General features: G+C 46.2%; 1 protein-coding gene across 2 annotated transcripts in view; it reads left to right on the plus strand.

Annotated features, from left to right (window-relative positions):
* The window catches only part of LOC138468319 (exportin-5-like), a 2047117-nt gene that overhangs the window by 498477 nt on the left and 1526506 nt on the right, over nucleotides 1–22134 (plus strand). For both annotated transcript variants that reach the window (XM_069608821.1, XM_069608822.1), the window contains exon 10: nucleotides 20824–21015. In XM_069608821.1, the coding sequence (XP_069464922.1) occupies nucleotides 20824–21015 (192 nt within the window). The remainder of the gene's footprint in view (nucleotides 1–20823; nucleotides 21016–22134) is intronic.

Genomic DNA, 22134 nt, shown 5'->3' on the forward strand with positions numbered 1-22134 from the left:
AATACGTGTGTCCCCATACCACACAGTGGAAGACCTGGTAATCTTCAGAAAATCGGCCAAAACTGGTAGACTGCATCTGTTGCATTTGAACTTCTCCCTCAAAAACCATACCAAATGCAAGCTTATGGGACTGATCTCAGCCAATAGCCAAATGCCATCTGACAAACGAACACATAGCCAGTAGCGTAATCATTCGGACATCTACAAAACAGATGTCCATCATGGTCCTAGATTGAAAATGACCTTCCACGGTGAACAGGGGCAACACTCGCGGTAAAATGAGGCAACTGGGATAGAACCCCTTTGGGTTTGTCACATCAGCGTGACCCGTCAAAGTTTCAAAAAAATTGTTTCGACAGGTAAAAGTTCTGACACAAAAGTGCCGAAAACAAAAGTTTCAAATTGTTTATTTTTTAAATAGTAAAGGGTTTATTTTAATTTGGTATAGTTAAATGGGTGTTTAAAAAAAACAGCGGTTTGGGGGGGACCCCTCATAAAAATAAAAAAAAGTTGAAACTTTTTTGTCGGAATTTTCACCAGTCAAAACTTTGACTGTCAAAACAGTCACTATGAACCTCACACCAGCACATCTCTTACATCCTTTTTCGCGACCTCATGCAATAAGCACTGGGTATTGCATTCTGTCTTCCCATCTCTTGTATTAAAATGGAACCTAGCACTAGAATGAGCCATTAGACTTCCAGTCTTGTTTTCTATAACTCCACAATAGAAGTCTTCACTACTATCAACCCATAGTTTATCCCCAACTAGCCCCCTAACCTTTAATTTCAGACCACCTTACGCAGTTTAATCCCTACACACAAGATTTCGCTGGGCTATTCTGTTCTCTCAACCTTGTTGGCCTTGTATCTTGCGTCAAAGTTTTAAATGAGTTAAGTCTTCAGCAAGATCAAGGGAGAGGGAGGTGTTGCCCACACCTCATGTATTGACTGGCTAGGATTACAACCTGGATATCTTGCGCTGAAGAGTACAATAAAGTAATCGTAGTTCCCAAAGTTGTGTCAAATTGATTTAATTAACTATTTGACATGGTCTGCCGAAACATCTTTCACCCCTTCCGAGTCTTTCTCAAGGCTATGATATTTGCGGACTCCCCATGATTGGGTGGGTTAAATGGATTGCCAGTTTGTTTAATCCAGAGTGGGACTGGTAAGAAGGCACTGCGGTTGCCTCTATCAATTCGATAATCTGAAGATCTGAGGTTCAATAATTAAACTGGCCAGATGGGCTTGTAGGAGCTGTGCCTTTTGGCTGATGAGAAAATTAGAATGAGGCATTTCGGCTCTGCCGGCCTCCCGATCATAAAAACCCATTATTGAACCTCAGATTATTGAATGGATACCAGCAACTGGAGTGCCTCCTGTGACGAACCCAGTGGTTCCGTCCCTGCTAACCAACAAGGGAACTCTGCCTCAGACCTTTAAAAATCCAACTAACCAAAAGGATTTGTCTAATTTCTCCAAGGTTAATACCTGTAACTTACACCAATCACGTTACTTGGGTAAAGTTAAACTAGTAATTAATGCGCTTTGTACTGGGACGAGGAGGCCACAGGGTGTGGTATAGAACTGTAACCAACATGTTAGTCCTTCCTTTGTGTTTGAAAACAGTTTCCTCAGTAAAATAAAAGTAGGTGGATGTTCTTGTGGTAGTGGTACCGGTAGCTGTAGTAGCAATGGTTTGAAGCAAAGAAGTGCTGTAGAGAAACTGAAGAGAAGTGGCTTGAGGAATTGGGAAAGTACTAAAAGTAGACAATTGTAATGCTCACCTGACTCCCACGGGGGCGCTGGCCTGGTTCGCGCTGCTGTGACCTCGTCTAAGGTGAAGCGCAGGGTTCGGAAGACGGACTGGACCGGGCCCCAGATCTGGCTTGTCTGACTCGCAGAAGTATCCTTCTGTAGGTGAGAATAGGGGGTTAACTTTCTGCGGGGTAATGCAATCGGCCTCCCACTTACCCCTCTCACCCTCCTCAAAACCCTTCTGTGCTTCCCCGTAGCGTCTCACCTTAGGGTCTGGAAGGACGAGCTCTCCATCCTGCTTCTGATGCAGGGGCGCGTTGGTATCCAGTTACGTCACTGGATTTTCGGATGGGTGAGAACCAAACTTGCTTGGCTTCCAGGTAAGTTTTTCTATAAGCGGTTCCCCTTGTGTCCATGCATTAATGTTCTAATGCTAATGTCTTTTTCCCCATAGGTGCCGGGGTACGGAATGCCGGGGAACAGGCACCGACCCGAGGTGAGCGGTGAAATCCTTGTGGAAATCAGGTAAGTCTTTAATGAGTGTTTTGGTAATGTCTTTTCATTCACTCATTAACGCTGATGTCTTTTTCCCCTTAGGGGCCGGGGTCCGAAAATGCCTGGATGCGGCGCAGACCCGAAATGAAAAGGGAATGACCCAACAGGTAAGTCTTGACATGGAGTTTTAGCTTCCCTTTTCCCTTCTTTCTCTCACCTTTGTTCTTGTCTTTTTCTCCCTAGGCGCGGGGGCGCGACTGCGAATCCGGATGGTCGCTGCTGAACATGGAGGCGCCCTGTAAAGGTGAGTAGAATGCGGCCCTGCAGCGATCGATGCGATGTGCTTTTAAAAATAAATGTCTTCCTTTTCAGGATTGTCGGCGAAATGTCTCTGGGATGCAGATTTAGCAGGTGAAGCCTTTTTCTTCTTCTGTTCTCTTGTTCCCTTCCTTTGCAGGTGATTCAGGATGCTGGCAGGTGTGGCAGAAGTCAAGATGCAGGAGCAGACACGGTGAGCGTCCAGCTGCTAGAACAACGCGAAGCACGTGTGGCTGATCGGGTGTGGTTTCAATAGCCTTGGAAGAAGTTCCTAGAATGTGTCCTTCCTCCAATCAGGTATGTATCCTTCCCCGACCACGCCCGGGTGGTAAATGAGTCCCACAGGTAAAGTAGTTCCTTTCAGGCCTCAAGGAGGCCGGGGTTCTGCAGCATGGTCTGCATCAGGTAAGTGCACCCAAACACTGGTAAGTGCACCCAAACACTTTCATAATGAGCCTGGCGCCTATGGCGCCAGGACTGACGTTTTCTATGAGCCTGGCGCCATAGGCGCCAGGACGCTGTCCAAAGGGCCCCTATAAGGGGTTGCTGGGACCTTCCCCGGGGACTTGATGTCCGCTTTCGGGGACGCAGGGCCTGAGCCAGCTCCCCGGGAGCGGGCATCGTGACAACAATGGAAGATAAGTCGAGGAAGTAATGAAAAAATGAAGTGGCCGAAATGTCCATGTGAAATAGTATCTGTACTCACTAAGTACCGTGATAGTCGGCTCGGTGAAACCCGACGAGAACAGAGGGTGAAGGGTGACACCAAGCAAGGTTACTGCAATGGCAGTACCGGCCCTGTAGACGCAGGGAACGTGATTGTGAAAAGTTGACGCCAACTAGCGAACTGGTTGGGAGACCTAACTTGGGGGCTGATAAACCAGGTTTGGTGAAGATGCTAACAGCCTATATTTAAATAATTATTCCAGTTAGTGAAAAATACCTGTTCTGGTAGCAAACTCGACTCTTCCTTGTCCAAGTAGTTCTGGGAAAGGGAACCACTTCCCTCAATAAAAAGTGTACCAACAAGTAAAAAAGCCTACTTGAGTGGAAGGAACTTTAATTGGACATTGTGTTGAGAAAATCGGCTGCAAGACAGCAGCCAAGAGACATATTTTATTTTCCCAACCCTCTGTTACGCTCACCTGGCTCCCACAGGGGCGTCGGTCGGACCCGGACAGCTGCGGTCTCCACCCACATGATGCGTAGTGCAGCGATGACTGACTGGATCTGCCCTCCTAATCTTGTCTGCTTAACCCGTAGAAATATTCTCCTGCAAGTGGAGAGATGGATTTAGCCACTTGTGGATTCAAGTGATGGCACCCCCACAGTCCTCCCCAACTAATCACCTCCGAAATGCCCTCACAGCAATTTCACCTTATATTCTTGAAAGATGAGCTCTCCATCCTGCGTGGATTTGCAGGGGCGCGTCGATTCCAGTTACTTCACTGGTTTGAAGGCTCGGGAGAGTTGCAGAGAGTATTGACTATGAGGTTGCTGGTGAGAACCAGTAAGTATTAAGTTCATAGAGTTCAATATGTCCGATGTTCACTCTTGTTCCCCCCCTTCCTTTCTTGTCTTGCAGCTGGCTCGTGAAAAGATGCTCTTGTGGGAGCTGGTGGCGCTCAGGTAAGATTCTGTATTACCCGGCGCTGTCCGGTAAATGTTGCACTAGGAAAACGTGTTGTTTTGTCTCTTTACAAATGCGGCACGTGAAGATATGGAGAGTCACAAAAGGATGCCTCCAGTGGTAAATCAGGTAAGTCTATGGTGGTAAGAATTATATTTGTTGGTTCTCTCGGCTCACCTTGTGGTTTTCTTTTGTCTCCTAGGTGCCGAAGTTCGGCGAAGAAATGATGCAGGCAGCACCGACCCGAAGGATGTTGTGAAGACTGGTGAGTATGGCGCGGCGCGGCGCTGCAGCTGGAGGTTCGGCGCGTGCAGAAATGATGTTCTTTACAGGTCCGGAGACCAGATGGATCCAGAATCAGGTGTGGAATAGAAATAAGTTTGTTTTCTAACCTTGTCCCTTTCTTTCCTCTTTGTTTTAGGAGCTCCGGATTCGAGGCGGGCGTGGCAGAAGACTGGATGCAGGCTGCAGGCACGGTGAGTGTTACGCTGCTGGATGCAGAATAACGCGAAGCATGTGTTGCTGGTCGGGCGTGGTTTAAATAGCCTCAAAAGTAGTCCCAGGTAAGAAGTCCCTAGAACCACACCCGAGTAAAAAATAGTCACTGTAGAAAAATAGTCCCTTTCAGGCTTCATGTTGGATTGGAGTCATTTGCAGCATGGTTTGCCTGAGGTAAGTAATGACTATGAGCCTGGCGCCTTAGGCGCCAGGACTGATTCCTACTATGAGCCTGGCGCCCAAGGCGCCAGGACTGAACCCAGATAGCCCCTAGCCGGGGCTGCTGAGGTTTTACTAAATGTCTAGATGCCTGCTCCCAGGGCTGATGGGCTTGGTCCGGATGCCTGGGGGTAGGCATCATGGCACCCTCTTATTTAAGAAAACCAATTGTGAACCACTTAAGACTCTGTCCGTCTCCTTACTCTGGCTCCTCACACTCCTTACCAGTCCCACTGGTGATTCAGCGTACTGGAAATCCATTTATCCCACCAAATCGTGGGGAATCCTCAGTTATCATAGCCTTGAGAAAGACCCGGATGGGTTGAAACACGTGTCTGCTGACCAATTTAAATTGTCAATGAAATCATATTGTGACAACTTTGGAAACTACGATTACTTTATTGTACTCATCAGTGTAAGATTTTCGGGGTATAATCCTTACTTGCTGCAGTCGTAGGTTGCTATCAAAGGGTACCCGAAGAATTATGAGTCTTGGGGGAGGGAACAAGGTGGCCTGGCGGGAAGAAGATGGGAGATGGGAGAGGGGTAGGGATGACATTGGAAGCTGGGAGAAAGATGACTTACGATTTTGAAGAGTTCAGCATGAGGCAGTGGAGAACCATTGCATGACGGATTTCAGTGAGACTGTTTGTAATCTGTTTTGAGAAGGTTGGGGTGAAGGAGGAAAAGGAGAAACCTATTTCAGTGTTATCAGCAAAACAGTGATCCTGAAAACCAAGGAATGAGTTTGGTGTTTCTAGGGGAGAGGTTTGGGGAGGGTAAAGAGCAGAGGTCTAAGGAACGATCCTCTGAGGACGCCAACAGGGAGAAGGGTGGGGTCAGAGGTTTGCAAGTGTCAAGAGATTTTAAATGATCGACCTTCTAGGTTGGAGGTTGATCCAGACAAGTGCAGATGTGCAAAGTCCAAGGTCCTTGAGTGAGGAGAAGGAGTGTTTGACTGTGTCAAAAGCGGCAGAGGTCTAAAAGGATGAGTATGGAAGAGTTTAGAGGGGTGAGCATGAGTCTCTGAATGCTTACCATGGAAGCCATATTGAATTGGATCTCCAAGGCCATTATCCTCAATATACTTAGTGAGCCAGTCGACCATCTGCTTAATGACTTTTGAATAATGAGGAAGGAGAGAAGCGGGGCAGTAGTTTGCTGAATCATATGGGTCAGCAGAGGGTTTCTTCAATAGGGATAAGACAGGTGGAGATTTGAAGGCGGTAGGAAACGTGCAGCGTGGGGAAAGGGACCAAAGAGCTTAGATCAGGGCAAGTGATTCAGACTAAATCTTTGACCCTTTGGGGAGCAAAAGGGTTGATAGGAGCCAAGGTGGGGTTGCACTGCGAAGGATGGGTACTAATTCAATAGGGAAGAAGTAGTTGGGCATAGAAGATGTAGCGAAGAGGTAGTGGACAGGAGGAGGGCTGGGGAGGGAGAGAGGAGTGATATGAGTGTAATTAATTCTAGAGATTCTAGAGGAAAATAGGGAGCCAAGTCATTGACAGAAAGGGAGGAGATGATGGATATTGCCTTTTGGAGGGGTAAGCATAGATTGGAGGGTAGAAGAAAGTTTTCGGGATGCCTGTGAAGGGAGGAAAGTAGGTTTGTGCAGTAGGAGGATTTGGCAGAGTGTAGTGCCGAAGTTAGGATCGGAAGCATATATTTGTAGGCTCTTGAGTAGGGAAGGTGTCTGTAATTTGCACCAGCATTGTGGTCATGACAGATGTTGGTTTTGAGGGTTTGAATTTGTGATATTCCAGGCTGAAGACGGGAAGGTGTGAATGTGCGAGCAGGGAAGTGTTGGTCAAATGGAGTCATAAGTACATAGTTAAAGTCAGACAAGCCTAGTCAGTGGAGGAGGAATGAATAGGGGAAAGAGATAGGACAGAGGTCTTCACATTATCAAGGTAAGGGGCAAGAGTCCGGTCTGAATTTCCTCTTCGTCATTGAAGAGGGGAGATGAGGACTAGGCGGGGAACTGAAATGTGAAAGTGATGAATGAAGGAGTCATTGCGGAGTTCTTAGGAGGCGAGTGAAGTAAAGAAAAACACAAGATCAAGAGTTCTCAACAGAGTGCATAGGTTGGTCGTGGAGGGAGCAGAAGGGGAGTTGTTAAATAGGATGAAGTTAAGTTCAAGGCTGATGACTGTAGAGGGCTTGCGAAGATTAAAATCCCCCAGAATGACAATGGGGATGTCGGTAGGAAAGACTCAACGAGAAGTCAGATAATGGAGGAGTTGAAAGGACCAGGCAAGTGGAGAAACTCAACAGTGAGAGGAGTGGGAGCAAGGAGTTGAATGGTGGGATATGCAAGAGACAGAGCAGTACTTTTAAGGGCATTATTGATGAGGAACCCCACACCACCACCCGTTCCATCAGGTCTGGGAGAGTGTGTGGGAGAAGGTGGAAGAGTCAGTGTGGAGAGGTACTATTTTTGAAATTTTCATGTGTCTTCGAGAATAGGAAAAGTAACACCTGGAATTAAAGCTGAAGAATCCTGAATTGTGTGTTGGAGGTCCCCGGGGCTCTCCCACGTCAATAGTCAAGGGGTGGGAGAAGCATTTGCTGCAGTGGTACTGTACTTGGCTCCTACAACAAAGCAGCACCAGTGAAGTCAGCACAGCTGGTGAGTTGGGGAGACTGATACCAGACCCGTATGTGTGGAAACCAATGTTGCAAGCGGCAGTATTGTATAAAGAAGATTATTAAAACAGCAGATGAGTGAATGACCTTCGAAGCTAAGATACAATACCATAGACAGAGTGGTCCAGCATCATGTGGGTGCTCATTCGAAAAGTCTCTGAGGTATCCATCCGAAAGGGTGCGAATGTTAAAAGCAAGAGAATTGTGAAATAAAGTGGTCCTGCAATGGGTCTAGCCAAACCCAGTGCACATTTGAAAGTCTTTGATACTTGATGTAAAATTGACAATAGTCCGAGCCCGGCTGAGGAAGAGTAATTTTGTTGAAGGGATCTCAGCCCGACTAAGGGGGATCTGGGGTGAACCGTGAGTCTCTTCGGGAAGGTCAAGACCTGACTCCCCCCCCCCCCCCCCCCACTTGCCTGTGCAATCGGTGGGGGTGGATCATATCCAACTGCAGAGTTTGGTGATGGTGGCCTTGAATATCTCCCTTAATCATTTTGTGAAACTTTGTGAAACATTCAATGAGTCTTTAAAAGATCAAGCCTTACTCTTGGCAACGTTGCCCACCAAACTTTCTTCTTTGGAACGTTTTGCAGAGACTGTCCATTTGAGATTGGACAAAGAAGCAGAACTCTCGGCTCAATGGCAGTCCAGGCTTTTTGATTTGGCACGAAGGGAGGACTGGGAGAAGACCACAGTAATGACGGGCATACTGGATTTATTGAAATGGTCCAGATGTAATAGAGCAAGCGACGGTCGGTAACCATTGGGCTATTTGAATCGACATCAGGTAATCCATGGCCAAAGACCTAAGTCACCAACGCGAATCCAAAGCGAAGAAAGGGCAAGGTCCCTGTTGGACGAGGTTCATGAACACACACTGGAAGGTCTGTTAGAGCAGGTCTGCTGCCCAACCCTTTCTTCAAAAATAGTTGCTAAAGTTAACATACCAACTGGTCAACTGTATGGGGAGGCTGGTGTTCAGATGTCACAGCCTGCCAATCTTTTGATCGCACCTGCTAAGGTCCTTAGCGTGACCTTGCACCCACCATCAGAAAAAAACCTCCTGTTTTTAAACAACTGGGCCTCATAGAAAGTTTAGTAAAACCAGTGATTAAAAACCCTATGCAAAGAAAATCCAAGCACCTCCCAATACCTAAGAGGGGTACATTTAATGGGTCTAGAGCCTCCCTGCGAAGGCTAACTTTGAGGTTGACCGAGGAGATCAGGGTATCCTCTTGCACCCCACAACTGGGAGGGTAGTCAACGTCCATGCGCCGGAAATCATTGAAGAGTCAAGTAACAAAGACGAGCTCTTTCAAACACTGCTTAATTTATCAACGTATACGGATGATCCGCCAGAAGAGCCAGTTGAAATCAATGATCGCACTTTTGTGGTGGATGAATTGGGCCACGATGAGCAGGCAATGGAAGAGGCTGTAGCCTTTTCAGTTCCAACCCCTGCTAACAAAAGGACCAACATTTCTCATGACCAAAATGACAACCTCCCCTTCTTTAAATTACAGAAAAAAAGGTTTCTCCTACAAAAGCAGTCAAACGGTGCGTACCCTTTAAAGGAAGAACTGTTGAAGACGAATAAAGACCCTGCGAGTGATTGGGAACAATCTAAGATAGCCACCAAATCCTGTATCATGATCGAAAAGATAATCAGGGTGAAGGATTGTCTAATATTGAACAGAAGAAATGTGCTGAATCTGTTACTGTTCAGCCAAGCTTCAGGTCATTGATCAAAATGACTTTAAAATTGTAGCATTTGTAAATGAAAGGTAAATGGATTGGGTGATTTTGCACCTGAATGCTGATTTGGTATCCCCGGACCTTTTACATCTAGGTTTCAAACAAATAGATGGGGGATTTATCTCATTTTTTCAGTTTAATCGAGCCTCAAGCTCCACCGTTTCTACTTCTGATCAACGGGGATCCGTTTCGGATTTATCTACGCCCCTCAAGGGTGAAGTTTTCATCGAGTTAGCTTCTTGGAGGATTCCAGAAGTTTGAGGCCTACCTCGCGGACGAGAAGAACATGGCCCAGGAGAAGGGAAGCTCGACTCCCGGCGAACTGTTCAGGATCTACCCTGGATGCAACCTACAAAATGTGTTCAAGGAGGACGAACATTTGAAAAGCCTTTACTGCCGCCACGAGGACAAAATGCACGTGGAGAAGGACTGTGCGTTTTGCATGAACATGTCCTGTGCGTTTTGCATGAACATGTCGGATCGGACCATGAGGGATCGTCGGACCCGTCTCTCCAACTGGCATGAAGGCAAGAGCCCAGCAGGTGAGAAGAAGAAATAGTCCGAGCGGTCTTCTAAATCCTGTGAGGGTGCCCCGGCAACGGGGGCCCAACAGAAGGCAAATCACCGCGAGTCCGCAGGCACCGGGAGCACCGAACGGTCAGGCTCCTCGGCGGCCAGGCAGGGCGTACCTTCACAGACGCCCTCAACCGCGAGGCAAGGCTCTGGCTCGGGGAAGAGAAAATCCGAGAACCCGGCTAAGCTTTTGGAGAGGCCCCGGTTGATCTCGAAGGATCAGGCCGAAGGGGAGCGAGGCGGTGATCCTCCCCCTAAGGTGAAGGCCTCAAGCGCACCCAAGATGGTGAATGCCTTGATTCACCCGGCCAAGGCCTCGATCGAGGGAATCGCTGCGGCCCTGGCGAAGCCTGTGGAGGCTACCCCAGTGGAGGCGACCTCGGGGGCCAGAGTTTCCCTGCCTCCGTGGAGGGAATCCCCTTTTAAGCCCATCGAGAAGACCCCTGTGAAGACCCTGGTGGAAAAAGAGGGGGGGGGGTTGGTGGTAGTCACGGACAAAACCTCAGAGGAGGAGCTGACCGAGAATTTGGAAGAGGCCCGGTCCCATGGGAGGAATCCCGACGAGGGGGACAACGAGAGCGAGGGTGGCGACGACGGGGTTCCTGTGGAGGAGGAACAACAGTCGCTCCCGGCACGCCCGAGTGGGAGGCCGACTGACGAAGTTCATCATCGTGTGGGAGTCCATCCATACTTGACTTCCCACGACACGAGGGTAGTGCTGAGGACACACCCCTCATTCATGCCCAAGGTGCCGTCGAACTTCCATCTCAACAAGCCCTTGGTGTTACCAGTCTTTTTCCTGTCGCTTTCGTCACCGGCCGAGAGGACTTTGCACTCGCTGGATGTAGCTAGAGCGCTGAAGCTCTACGTGGACCGAACGAAGAGTTTTCGGAAGACATCACAGCTGTTTGTGAACTTTGGACCTGTGAACCAAGGAAAGGCTCTCTCAAAGGCTTCCATTTCCAGATGGCTCTCCGGCTGCATCATGCACTGTCATCGGTTGGCAATCCGACCGTTGCCCGGCCGTCCGAGAGCCCATTCGACTAGAGCGATCACTGCTACCACAGCGGTCTTGTCTGGTGTGCCCCTGCTGGACATCTGCAGGGCTGCTACGTGGAGGTCGACGCACACCTTCACGGGATTCTACTGCGTCGACCGGGATTCCAGGTAGGAGTCCAGAGTCGGCCAGGCAGTGCTGCGCATCCTGTTCGCTTAAGGTGAGCATGGTGAGGAAGTAAGAGCTGCTTAATGTTGAGTTTTATGTAATGCTTAATGTTGAGCCTTGCCACCTCCCGTGGTTGTGCATGGGTGTACTGCTATGTATTCTTATATTCATGAGCATGTGAATCCATGCCAGACCCCATGCTGGAGAAGGAACAAGTTACTTACCTGTAACTGTTGTTCTCCAGCATGGGTCTGGCATAGATTCACATGCGAACCCTCCCTCCTTCTCCTCTGCGGCTCTTCACTTGGTCATACTGCCACTCTACGTGCTACCAAATCTGAGGATCGCTGCCAGGGGCGGGACTTAGGGAGAGGGCAGTCATTGGCTGGGGGCAGTATGACCCAGAGACCAGTGATTGGTTACTACTAAGAAAGACAGATCAGAAACTAAACTGATACTGATTTTTTTCTTTACTGAGGATCCCCAGCCTGACAACAGGGAATATTCATGAGAATGTGAATCCATGCCAGACCCATGCGGGAGAACAACAGTTACAGGTAAGTAACTTGTTCCTTTCCATCCATGTATCATGCGATACTATTCGCAGCATGGAAAGAAGAGTAAGGGTGAATGTAGCGACCAATGGAGATCCTAGTCCCCCAGTGGACTGGTCATGGCTGGCGGGACGTCTTGCACAAAAATCAAATCTGTAACTGAATATATGTCGACTCACGCTCTGAGCATCGCCTCATGGAATACCAGGGGCTTTGCCCATTTGTGCAGGAAAGGAGTGCTAGCTTCTCATAAATTTGAACTTATATGCCTCCAGGAGACCTGGTTGGTATCTAAACCACTCTATGAAGACTTCGAAATATGTTTTAACCCGGCTATAGGAAACTGGGAAAGCCCTTTGCGGGATTACTGACCCTGATGAGACTGGGACAAAGTGTAAAAATCTTGGGCTCTAGAAATCCCAGTCCGGATGTCCAGATGGTTGCCTTAGATTGGCGAATAACTCCGGGTCAGGATCCCCTGACGTTAGTATTATTCAATGTATATTGGAACCCATCAGGGATTGATGACGAGGAGTTTATTGACATCACTGGCCTGATGGACAAGTCGTGGGTGGATTTAAAATACCCCTTTTTCCTGATATGTGGAGACCTTAATGCAAGGTTTTTGGATGAGTCAGGGGAGAAACTACTGCGGGGCTCTATGCAAAAAAAGGCAGCTCTGTGGATGTATGAGATGAAGGAACGGGGAGTATGTACGATGAATGGTACACTTAGAGGTGACATTCTGGGTAGAGCGACTTGGGCGCAGGGCACTCAAAAGGCCCACTTGGACTATTATTTTGCATCTATTAGCCTGGTTACAAATATGCACTCCCTGAATGTAACGCCTACTGATGAAAGTGATCATGCAACTTACATCTTTGATTCGAGGAACAGGATAGAGAGCCAATAGGAAAAATGGGAATGGTGGTGCCAATCAATCAAGCGAGAAATCGCTTACGAATTCTCCTGGGACACGTTATAAAAAAGCCTTGGCTGCTAACTCCCTGTGTGAATTATTCTGGTATTCTCTCGAGATTCCAGACAAACTCAAGGCCTGGCAATAACTGGATGATTAGCAGAGTGTACTATCCCAAAGAAGAAGTACAAATTCAACCAAGCGGATCCGTGGAAAATGGAGCAACATGAAAGGGGCGATAATCTTCCCTTGAGGACAAAAAAGCATAAACAGCAGTATAGGAAATGGCTGTTGGCCACGAAGGCACATCATCTTCAAACTGCCGCTGAAGTCATGATGAAAATCATAGCCAATAAAAATCCCTGTACAACATGCTGAAGTTATAGAGTTTGAGCTTCTCCAACTACCTCAAAGGTGTATGGACATTCTTAGGGAGGCACGTAAACCGAACACCAGACACTGTTACTCCAATAAATGGAAACGTTTTGTCATTTGGTGTAACTCTAAGAACATCAACGCCATTGACTGTTCTAAATGTATAGTCCTTTCTGTAACACAGCTATTAGACTCGGGGCTTGTTTTTAATTCTCTAAAGGTACACTTTGCAGCCTTCTCTGCCTAGGCCACATCTGAGAGCAAGGTTTTGTGGTGGAAGGTTCCTGTAATTAAGGCTTTCATGGAAGGGATAAAAAGACTTCACCCTCCTATTTTCAACCCAACTCCCGGATTGGACTTGAATGTTGTTCTCAAGACTAATGGGACCTCCTTTTGAGCCAATGCATAAGGCTAGTTTTAAGACCCTCACCTATAAGACTTCCTTCTTGGTGGCCATTACCTCTATAAGAAGAGTTAGTGAACTTCAGGCTCTCTCAGTTCAGGACCCATTTGTGACTATTCACAAAGATAATGTAGTATTGTGCACACACCCACGTTTTGCACCTACATTCATCTCTAAGTTCCATGTGAATCAATCAGTCAAACTTCCCACTTTCTTTCAGAACCCCACAAACTCTGCTGTAAGAAGCCTCCATACACTAGATGTTAGGCCGGCAGTGGTATACTACCATGAAAAGACTTAACCACTGAGAAAGACAAACCAATTCTTTGTCTCTGTGGCAGCTGGTAGAGAAGGGGACCCCGTCTCTAAATCCGCTATTTCCAAATGGATTGTTCAATGCATCACACTGTGTTGCTCTCTTGCCAAGAGAGACTTACCCTTTACGCCTAGAGCTCACTCTAGTCGGGGCACAGGGGCTACTATAGCATTTATTGTAAATGTTCCTCTAGATTCTATTTGCAAAGCAGCAACCTGGAGTTCTGTTGATACTTTCATGCAACATTACTGCTTAGTCACACATTCGAAGTCTGATTCTCAGAGGGGACAAGCAGTTCTAAGACATCTCTTTGCTACTGTTCCTTCACACATCCCACCACCATCTCCTGGTACTGCTTGCTAGTCTATGCACAGCAGGTCTTTCCTTTTCACCTCCTCCTTCCCTCCCTCCCTAAACCCCACTGTCGCTGAGATTGGGGACCAGGACCCTTATGAGTCCACCTGGGTCCTGGCATCCCACCCCCATTCACCTTCAACCAACCCCCAGTACTTGCTTTAGCGCCTTCGGCCTGTGCTATCAAAGGCCTGCACTTATTTATTGGCAGTTGACCACTCTTACCAAGTGATCTCCGTCAGTCACCTAACAGCTGCTTGCAACTTACTCCCAAACACTTCCCTCCATGGTACTCCCAGCACTTACCCCCTTCCCACATCCCTTTTCTCTATCTGCACTTACACATTCTGAATGCTCACAAGGCCTAGTAGGACCGCCTCTTTCATTGTCATATTTGCCTTTCATTCCCATTTTCCCTCCCCGTTTCCATGTGAGTACTTTGAAGCACAATTTACTTGATGTATAAGCGCCTTACAAATGCACAATAAATAAAAAATAAAAAAATGATTCTAAGCAGATTCACAAGCATCAGAAGACATACATTACTCACTGTAATCATATTTCTGATGATTGTATCTGCTTAGATTCACATGTGCCCACTCTTCCACCCCTCTTGAAGTAGAAGGAACATAAACGTCTTACTCCTTCTTTCTTGTACTCACTCACGCTTCTGTAAGGCTCCCTCATGGCAGAACAAAAACAACCGGTGGGACGTCGACGCATGAACGATTTTGGGTAAACTACACGTCACGTTAGGCATAGTGTTAGTCACGCCCATTTAGACGTTCCTTTTTCAATCTTAAAAAAGAAATGCAATACTTTGCAATTACCACTAGATGGCGGACTATAAGCACAGCATTTGAATCTAAGCAGATTCAATAATCAGAAATAAATAAGATTATAGTGAGTAATGTATGTCTTATTCTGAACGTTCCTTCTGTGATTGTTAGGATGATGGTGATTTTTCCTGAGGCACTCTTTAATCTTGAGCTCTTTCTTATCTTTTAGGTAGGAGATTATGTAGTGTTCCGTCTCTCGAGCCTTCTCTACTTGGAACATCGAAGGTTCGAGAGAGAGCATTCCAGGAGAGATGGTTGGTGTGAGCGGTGATGGTTCTGTTGGGGCCCGCTTTAATAAAAAGAGTTCAACCTCTTACCGCGTTCTCGCATCCTTTCAATGGCGACGAGGATGGCGCCCTGAAGCATGCCTGAGGGGGACCCACGTTAACTCCTGGGGTTGTGAAGGGGACTGCATGGAAGATCAGAGGCATGTCCCAGCCCGAACTATACGGCCCTGGTGCGGAAGGAGCACCATTACCAGCACAGCAGGTGAGAGGAGCAGGGGCTTGAAGGACAGGAGGCAAGTGAGAAGCCTCATTGATTTGGGCTGGGAAGATGTCATCACGCTCGCGGGCTAAAGGAAAGCGTGAATACGGAACAAATAAGAGGCTGCAGGCTGCCATGGCAACCGAAACAAGGAAACAGTAAAGTGGAAGGCACAGCAAATAGGTCTACAAACAAGACGTTCAGTATCTAGACACACAGGTCCCAGATAAACGTGCTTACAGTGCCGGTTCCAAAGAATTCTATTAAAACAGCACAAGTGGAGAGTAGAGTGGGAAGTCCACCTGAGGACATAAAATAAAACAAAATTAATAGACTGTTTATACCTATATAAACATGGCAGCTGCAAGTATGTCCCACCCCCACCGTTTCTTCCTGAGCCGGAGACCCCAATTATCAGGTGGGACAGGTAGAAGAGACTTTTTGACACATCTACTTGCAATAGGAGGGGACAAGTTTGCTCCCAGCAGGAAACAGGCTGTCAACCTTAGTGCAGAAGGGAGGAGTGTATATGATGATTTACCGGAACCAGATGAAGTAGGCCATGGTGATGCTGATAAGTACTGAACTCCAGAAAGAAAACTACAGGACCACTTTGAGCCCACAAAGAACATACCATTAAACGTCACAAATTCTTTGAGAGAGTGCAAGAACCACAGGCACCAGTGGAATTTTTTGTGGCTGCTTTGAGAAACATTATCATTGACCAACTCGTTAAGAGATTAATTTGTGCGATGTACTAACAGTAGCAGAGTTCAAGAGAATCCATTATCAAAGGACTTGCCCTTAGAACAGGCAGTAGAGGTTGCCAGGGGCATGGGGCAGACTATCAAATACATGAAAAGCAGGAGTGAGAAACAAGGTAATGAGGTTGCAGCGTTAAAGATTAACAGAAAATGGAACAAAGGGAAGGAGGTAAAATGCTACAGATGTGGCAGTAATCGGCACATTTCATCCAACATCTTTATGTCCAGCGAGGAACGTGAATTGCTTGAAATATAAGAGGAAAGGTCATTTTGCAAGAGTCTGTCGTGAGGTGTCTACGGTTGAACCAATTGAAATCGGGGGAAGATGACCAGAGCAAGAGGAAAGCCCACTAAGTGTATCCATGACCCAAGCAAAACACATGCTGGAAGTGAGTGACATGTCTGGCAAAGGAAGAGGGCATACTGATGTTTTCCTAATAAACGGCAAAGTGGTGACAATGAAAGTAGACAGTTGTTCGCCTTGGACTATAATGTCGAAAGAGACATATGAGGAATGTCTGGATGGAAGGGCGGAAGAGCTACTCAGACATGAAATAGAACCTTATGCATATGGTAATGTGAAGATGTTGGGGAAGTTTCAAGAGAATATCAAATACAAAGGAAGAGGCTGTGAGGCAGAAATATATGTGACTAAAGAAGGGTCATCGCTTTTAGTGTGGAGCGAACAAAGCAAGCTAGGCATTCGAATCCAAGCAAACGTACCAGTTACCATAGCAGAGATACGAGACAAATGGGAAAAGGAATTTCCGGAAGTGTTCTCAGAGGAGGTAGGAAAGTTGAATGGTTTTGAACAAAGTATCAAACGCAAGAAGGAAGCCATGCAGAGAGTGCATAAAGTGAGAACAGTGCCTCAACAACTGAAGAACAAGGTGAAAGTGGAACTAGAAACATTGCTTCAAAGAGGGATAATTGAGAGAATTGAAAGCTCGGAATGGTTATCTCCGGTGGTAAATGTAGCTAAACCAAATGGTAACATTAGTCTCTATGTGGACCTAAGAGACCTAATCAAAAACACTTGGGTAAATTGCCATCCACTTCCAGTCATATCAGAAGAACTATCGACTGAGCAATGCAAAGGTGTTTTCAGTTATTGATCTGTCCTCGGCATAGTACCCCTATCAGAGGAGTGCCAGCACCTCACAGCTTTTGTGACAACAGATGGGACATTTAAGTACTGTAGTTTGCCATTTGGCTTAGCCTCGGCAGCAGCAGTGTTTCAAAGAGTTATGGAGAAGGTGTTGGAGGGGGTGCCAAACGTTGTCCTATTTCAAGATGACATTTTAATTTATGCTGAATCAAGTGAGAAACGTGATGAACTATTGAAAATGGTGTTGAATAAACTGAAAGGTGCAGGGTTGACAGTGCAGAGGAAGAATGCAGGATTGAGTATTTAGGTCATGTGGTGTCATGCAAAGGGATTAGGCTTAAACTCAGCCTGGTAGAAGCCATAAAAAAAGCTCAAAGCCCTGTGGACAAGGATCAATCCCGTTTAGGCTTAGCTGAGTACTACCACAAGTTTGTGAAGAACTTCAGTTATTTCCACGCCCTTAAGGTCATTATTGAAAAAGGGAGTAAAGTTTGAGTGGTGGAATGTGTGTGAAGAGGCGATTCAGAAAATAAAAAAAGACATGGCATTTTGGAATAAAGCGTTATATAAACAAAATAACTACAAATACGTGGCAAAGGCACCTTCAATAGGGAAGTTTACTCCAGGAGACAGGTATTTTGTCTGTGGATGCCAGTATTTTGGGGTTAGGAGCAAACCTCACACAGTATAACAAAACGGAAAGAATAATAGCATTCGCATCAAGAACATTGAAAGGTGCTGAAAAGAATTATTCAGTCATTGAACGAGAGACATTGGCGATGTTTTGGGTAATCTGCCATTTCAAGTTCTTCTTGTGGGGCAGGAAATTTACAGTGAGATCGGACCATAAACCATTAGCCCAAATGTTTGATAGTGGGAACTTAGCTGTGGGATCGCCTAGGATTAGCAGGTGGTGTTTAGGTTTACAAGGATATCATTTTGGAGTGTTATTTTCTAGGTAAATATAGTGTTGTGGCGGATTGTCTGTCAAGAATGCCCACTGCAGGGAGAGAGGAGATGTCTGGGGAATGGAAAGAGGAAAATATTGTGGTGGAGGTTGATGTGGAATGTGTGGGACAAATGGAGTGGGGGCAGAGTGAACAAATGGATAAAGACATGCAGACTATCAGAGAGTGGACGATAAAAGGGTGGCCCAGTAAAGAACTATTAGAAAATAAATTTGAAGTGTGGTGGGAAGTCAAGGACAAATTGAGCATAATTGATGGGAGGCTCAGGAGAGGAACGTGTATTGTACCTCCTGAATCTATTAGTGGAATTGGCCCATCAGGGACACTTAGGGGAAGGGGCTACAACGAGCAAACTGAGGAACAGTTTTTGGTGGCCAGGAATGCACAAAGTGGCTGAGAAATTTGTCAAAAATTGTATTACTTGTAGCCTGAGTGACAAAAACAAGTTTGTAAGAGAAACTCCACTTATTCCAAATGTTGTACCTGACCAACCCTGGAAGAAAGTAGCTATCGATATAATGGGACCAATAACCGGGTTGGGCGAAGTATTAAAATTTTTATTTGTGCTGGTGGATGTTCATACAAAGTGGGTAGAATGGAGTGTTGTCAGCAAAGGAATTGGCGTCATTCTTGGAGAAAGTTTTTCTGAGAAGGGTTTCCTTCAGAAATAGTTTTTGATAACGGTATTCAATTTTCGTCAGAATTCATGAACACATTTCTAAATAGTTATGCAATTAAGCATACAAGGACGGCTCTATATCGTCCTAGGGCTAATGGGCTGGTGGAAAGGACCAACAGGTTCATAAAAGGGGATATTCAATTGGCATTACTTTCGGGACAACCGTAGAAAGAAGTTCTATATCACATGATGTGGGGTTATCTAACCACACCTCATTCGGTAACAAAAGTATCTCCATTTGATCTCCAAAAGGGAGGGAACCGGGCATGACATTATGCCCAGGGTGGTTAGGTTTAGCAAGTTCAGTAGTTGTGGACAGGGAGAGCATAATGAACTATGTTAGACAAAGTCAAAAAGTATGCAAAGAAACATTTGACAGAAGGAGGAGTGTGAAGAATCTTGAATGGAAGGTGGGAGAATGGGTCCTCATCAAAAATCCCACATTCACCCAGAAGTGTGTGGAAAGTAAGTTTATTGGCCCCAAGAGGATTTTTGTGGTGAGGAAGGGGGTGAGGTGTGGTCTACGGGCAGATTGGCAAAGGTTGGAAATGGTTGCGATGGTGTACAAGGGGAGAGTGGATTGAGTGATGAAAGGGGGGTTGCACAAGAGGTCTATATGAGAACCCAGATGGTTACAAGATTTTGTACCTAGATGGGGGTAGTGGGATGTCGGCAAAACATTTTTTTCAAATTGTTTGGAAATTATATGAAACATGTGTAGCAAGTCATTTATAGTTATTACTGTGTTATTCTCAAACGGACCATTGTTATGTACAATCACATTTTGTTGTAAATGTTTTATGTTCATATTGTCATGGTTGATGAAAAATATTGTTGTTTGAAATGTTTGTAAGGGGGAAGATATGTAGTGATCTGTCTCCCGAGGCTTCTCCACTTGGAACATGGAAGGCTCGGGAGACAGCATTCAGATTACTCCCGATGTAGTCTTCACACTTGGTATCTTTAACACTGGCACAGTGACGAGAGAGATTCTCCGGATGAACTCTTCACTATTTGTATCTGTAACACTGTTACTGTGAGGAGGGAGATGGCTCCAGAGGCACTCCTCTTTGTATCTCTTATTACTACAATGAGGGGGATCTCTCACAATACACTCTTCACTCTTGATATAGCTTTCTTGCTTTCCTGTCCCCACCCTGGTCTCCCACACCTCCCATTACCTTGTATATGGTGGGGACATGTCACTGGTTCGTCCCTGGATCTCAGGCTGCTTGTGCTTTGCCATCGCTCCACCTCCTAGAAGTCATGCCACCACCTGGACTTCCCCAGCTGGTGGGTAAGTTGGCTCGCTGCCGGCTCACAGAGTACTTCCTATGTTGCTTATTCTTCTCGTCCTCGCCTCTGAGGACCAGCTTCTTCCCAGAGCTGTCAGTTTCCCAGGTTTGAACTTCCCGGGCGCTGCTGGCTCGATGTTGACTTCCCTTCTCAGAGTAATTTCTTTGTTTGTGTTGTGTCGGTGGGTCCTCCCCAGCGAATATCCTAGTCCTTTGTTTGTGTCCACTGTGTATTCTTCATGCCTCCTCAGGGCCACCTCTTTCCAGCATCAATCTTCTTAGTACTTTCGGGAGATGACTTATTATCACTCTGTACCTTTCATTCTTCCATTTCGTAATGGTGTCAAGTCTTAAGCAATGAAGGGAGGGTATATTACAGTAGTAAACAGCAGTGCTTTCAGCTGAGATCTCTGAGGACCTTGAGGATTTCATGCTCTCAAGGGTAAGTGGGTTAGGGAGGTCCATCACGAAAAGGAAGTCCTCGTCCCCATGAGGGTGGTCTCTCCCTGTGAGGTCCTGCTTTCCGCCACCCGTAGAGGGAATATTGCTTAGCAGGCTCACCTCCCTAGCATCACAGGGAAGGGCTTCCCGCTGAAGAGAAATAACGAGATCCTGTGAATAGTCACAATGCCTGGAAGGATGGGATGCAATGTGATCTGCATATGTTGAAGGATGTTGATGTATCTTTCTCTCTATAGGAACAAAGTCAGGCCAGCTGCTCTGTTGCTGCTACAGCAGTTTACGCCTTTTCTGGATACATGGGTTGGATGAGTATGTGGTGGATCACTCAAGGAAACTACAGTCTCCTGGTGAAATTATGGAGCCTCCTGGATGTGCCAGAGCTGCAGCGGCCAGTAGCAGAATGTCTCCTCCTCGCAATCCAAAGGATGGTGAGTACTTAAAATAACCTTTTATATAGTGCACGCTCAATTAGGTGCTGCAGTTTCTTTTAGCTAGTGGTACTCCTTTTCACAACTTTGATAGAGTGAATGCCTGTGTGACTTGTCTGCGATTGGAACATCTTAATTGCAGAGCTGCGGGACAGCCTCTCATGCTATCTACTAGCAGCATTATGAAAGTAACACTAAGACCAGCCAAAACTGAATTTTTTGGGAGTTTGTCTACTTTTTAAGTGAAAAAAGTGATTGGCGCAGAGCAGGAAGGTTTAAAGGGTTATTAAAGATGGCAGGGGGTAGGAAATGGAAGTCCATGAATGGTATTGTAAGAGGAGGCAATTCTTAAAATCTTAAGTGATTGAGTTTCAAACCTTTTATTATTGTTCATACCTATAGAACACATGGACCCTTCTTTACAGTCCTTAAATTGGAATGTTTGCATCATTCATTTTAACTAGTTTCTCGCTCACTTCCTGTCCCGGAACTTGAAAGTCGTGCAAAATGATTACTATGTCCCATCCCGTTTCCCCCGCACTTAAAGCGTATCTGGCCCAAGGAGGCAGGACCAGTGCACTTTATTTGTTGGTACAAAAACATCTCGATGTTGAGAAGATGTTTCTTAGGCTGTTTTTCTTGGTCCCACATATTCCAGCTTGCCTTACAAGACCACAAAGTGTACCCAGACATGTGAAGTATTTATAATTGCTCTGCCTTTCATTTTAGGTTTTCTGTGCATCCCTAGGTCCGGGCTCAATAAATCCATAATAATTTCCAGGCACCCACACAGGCCGACACTGAGCAAATCCAAAAACATCTAGACTATGAAGCAGAAACCTCATTGAAATGGAACAATAGGCTCAGTGATCTTGCAAGGCATGAATCTGCAGAGAAATCTGAAATGATGGAGGCAGTGATAGAATGTACCAAATGGATGCAGCACAATTTCTCCAATATGATCGCCAACGAGGCAGACAATCCCGTCATGAATGTTGATCCACAGACGGCACTGAGGAACACTACGTCATTTGTATAAGAAAATCCAGGGATTCCCATTAATGGATCTCGAATACAGGAAATACGCACCCAATCAGACACTTTTCTGGGCACATGCAG

This window comes from Ambystoma mexicanum, chromosome 4q (assembly GCF_040938575.1).
Source record: "Ambystoma mexicanum isolate Mex_15411 chromosome 4q, UKY_AmexF1_1, whole genome shotgun sequence".
NCBI classification, from domain to species: Eukaryota; Metazoa; Chordata; class Amphibia; order Caudata; family Ambystomatidae; genus Ambystoma; species Ambystoma mexicanum.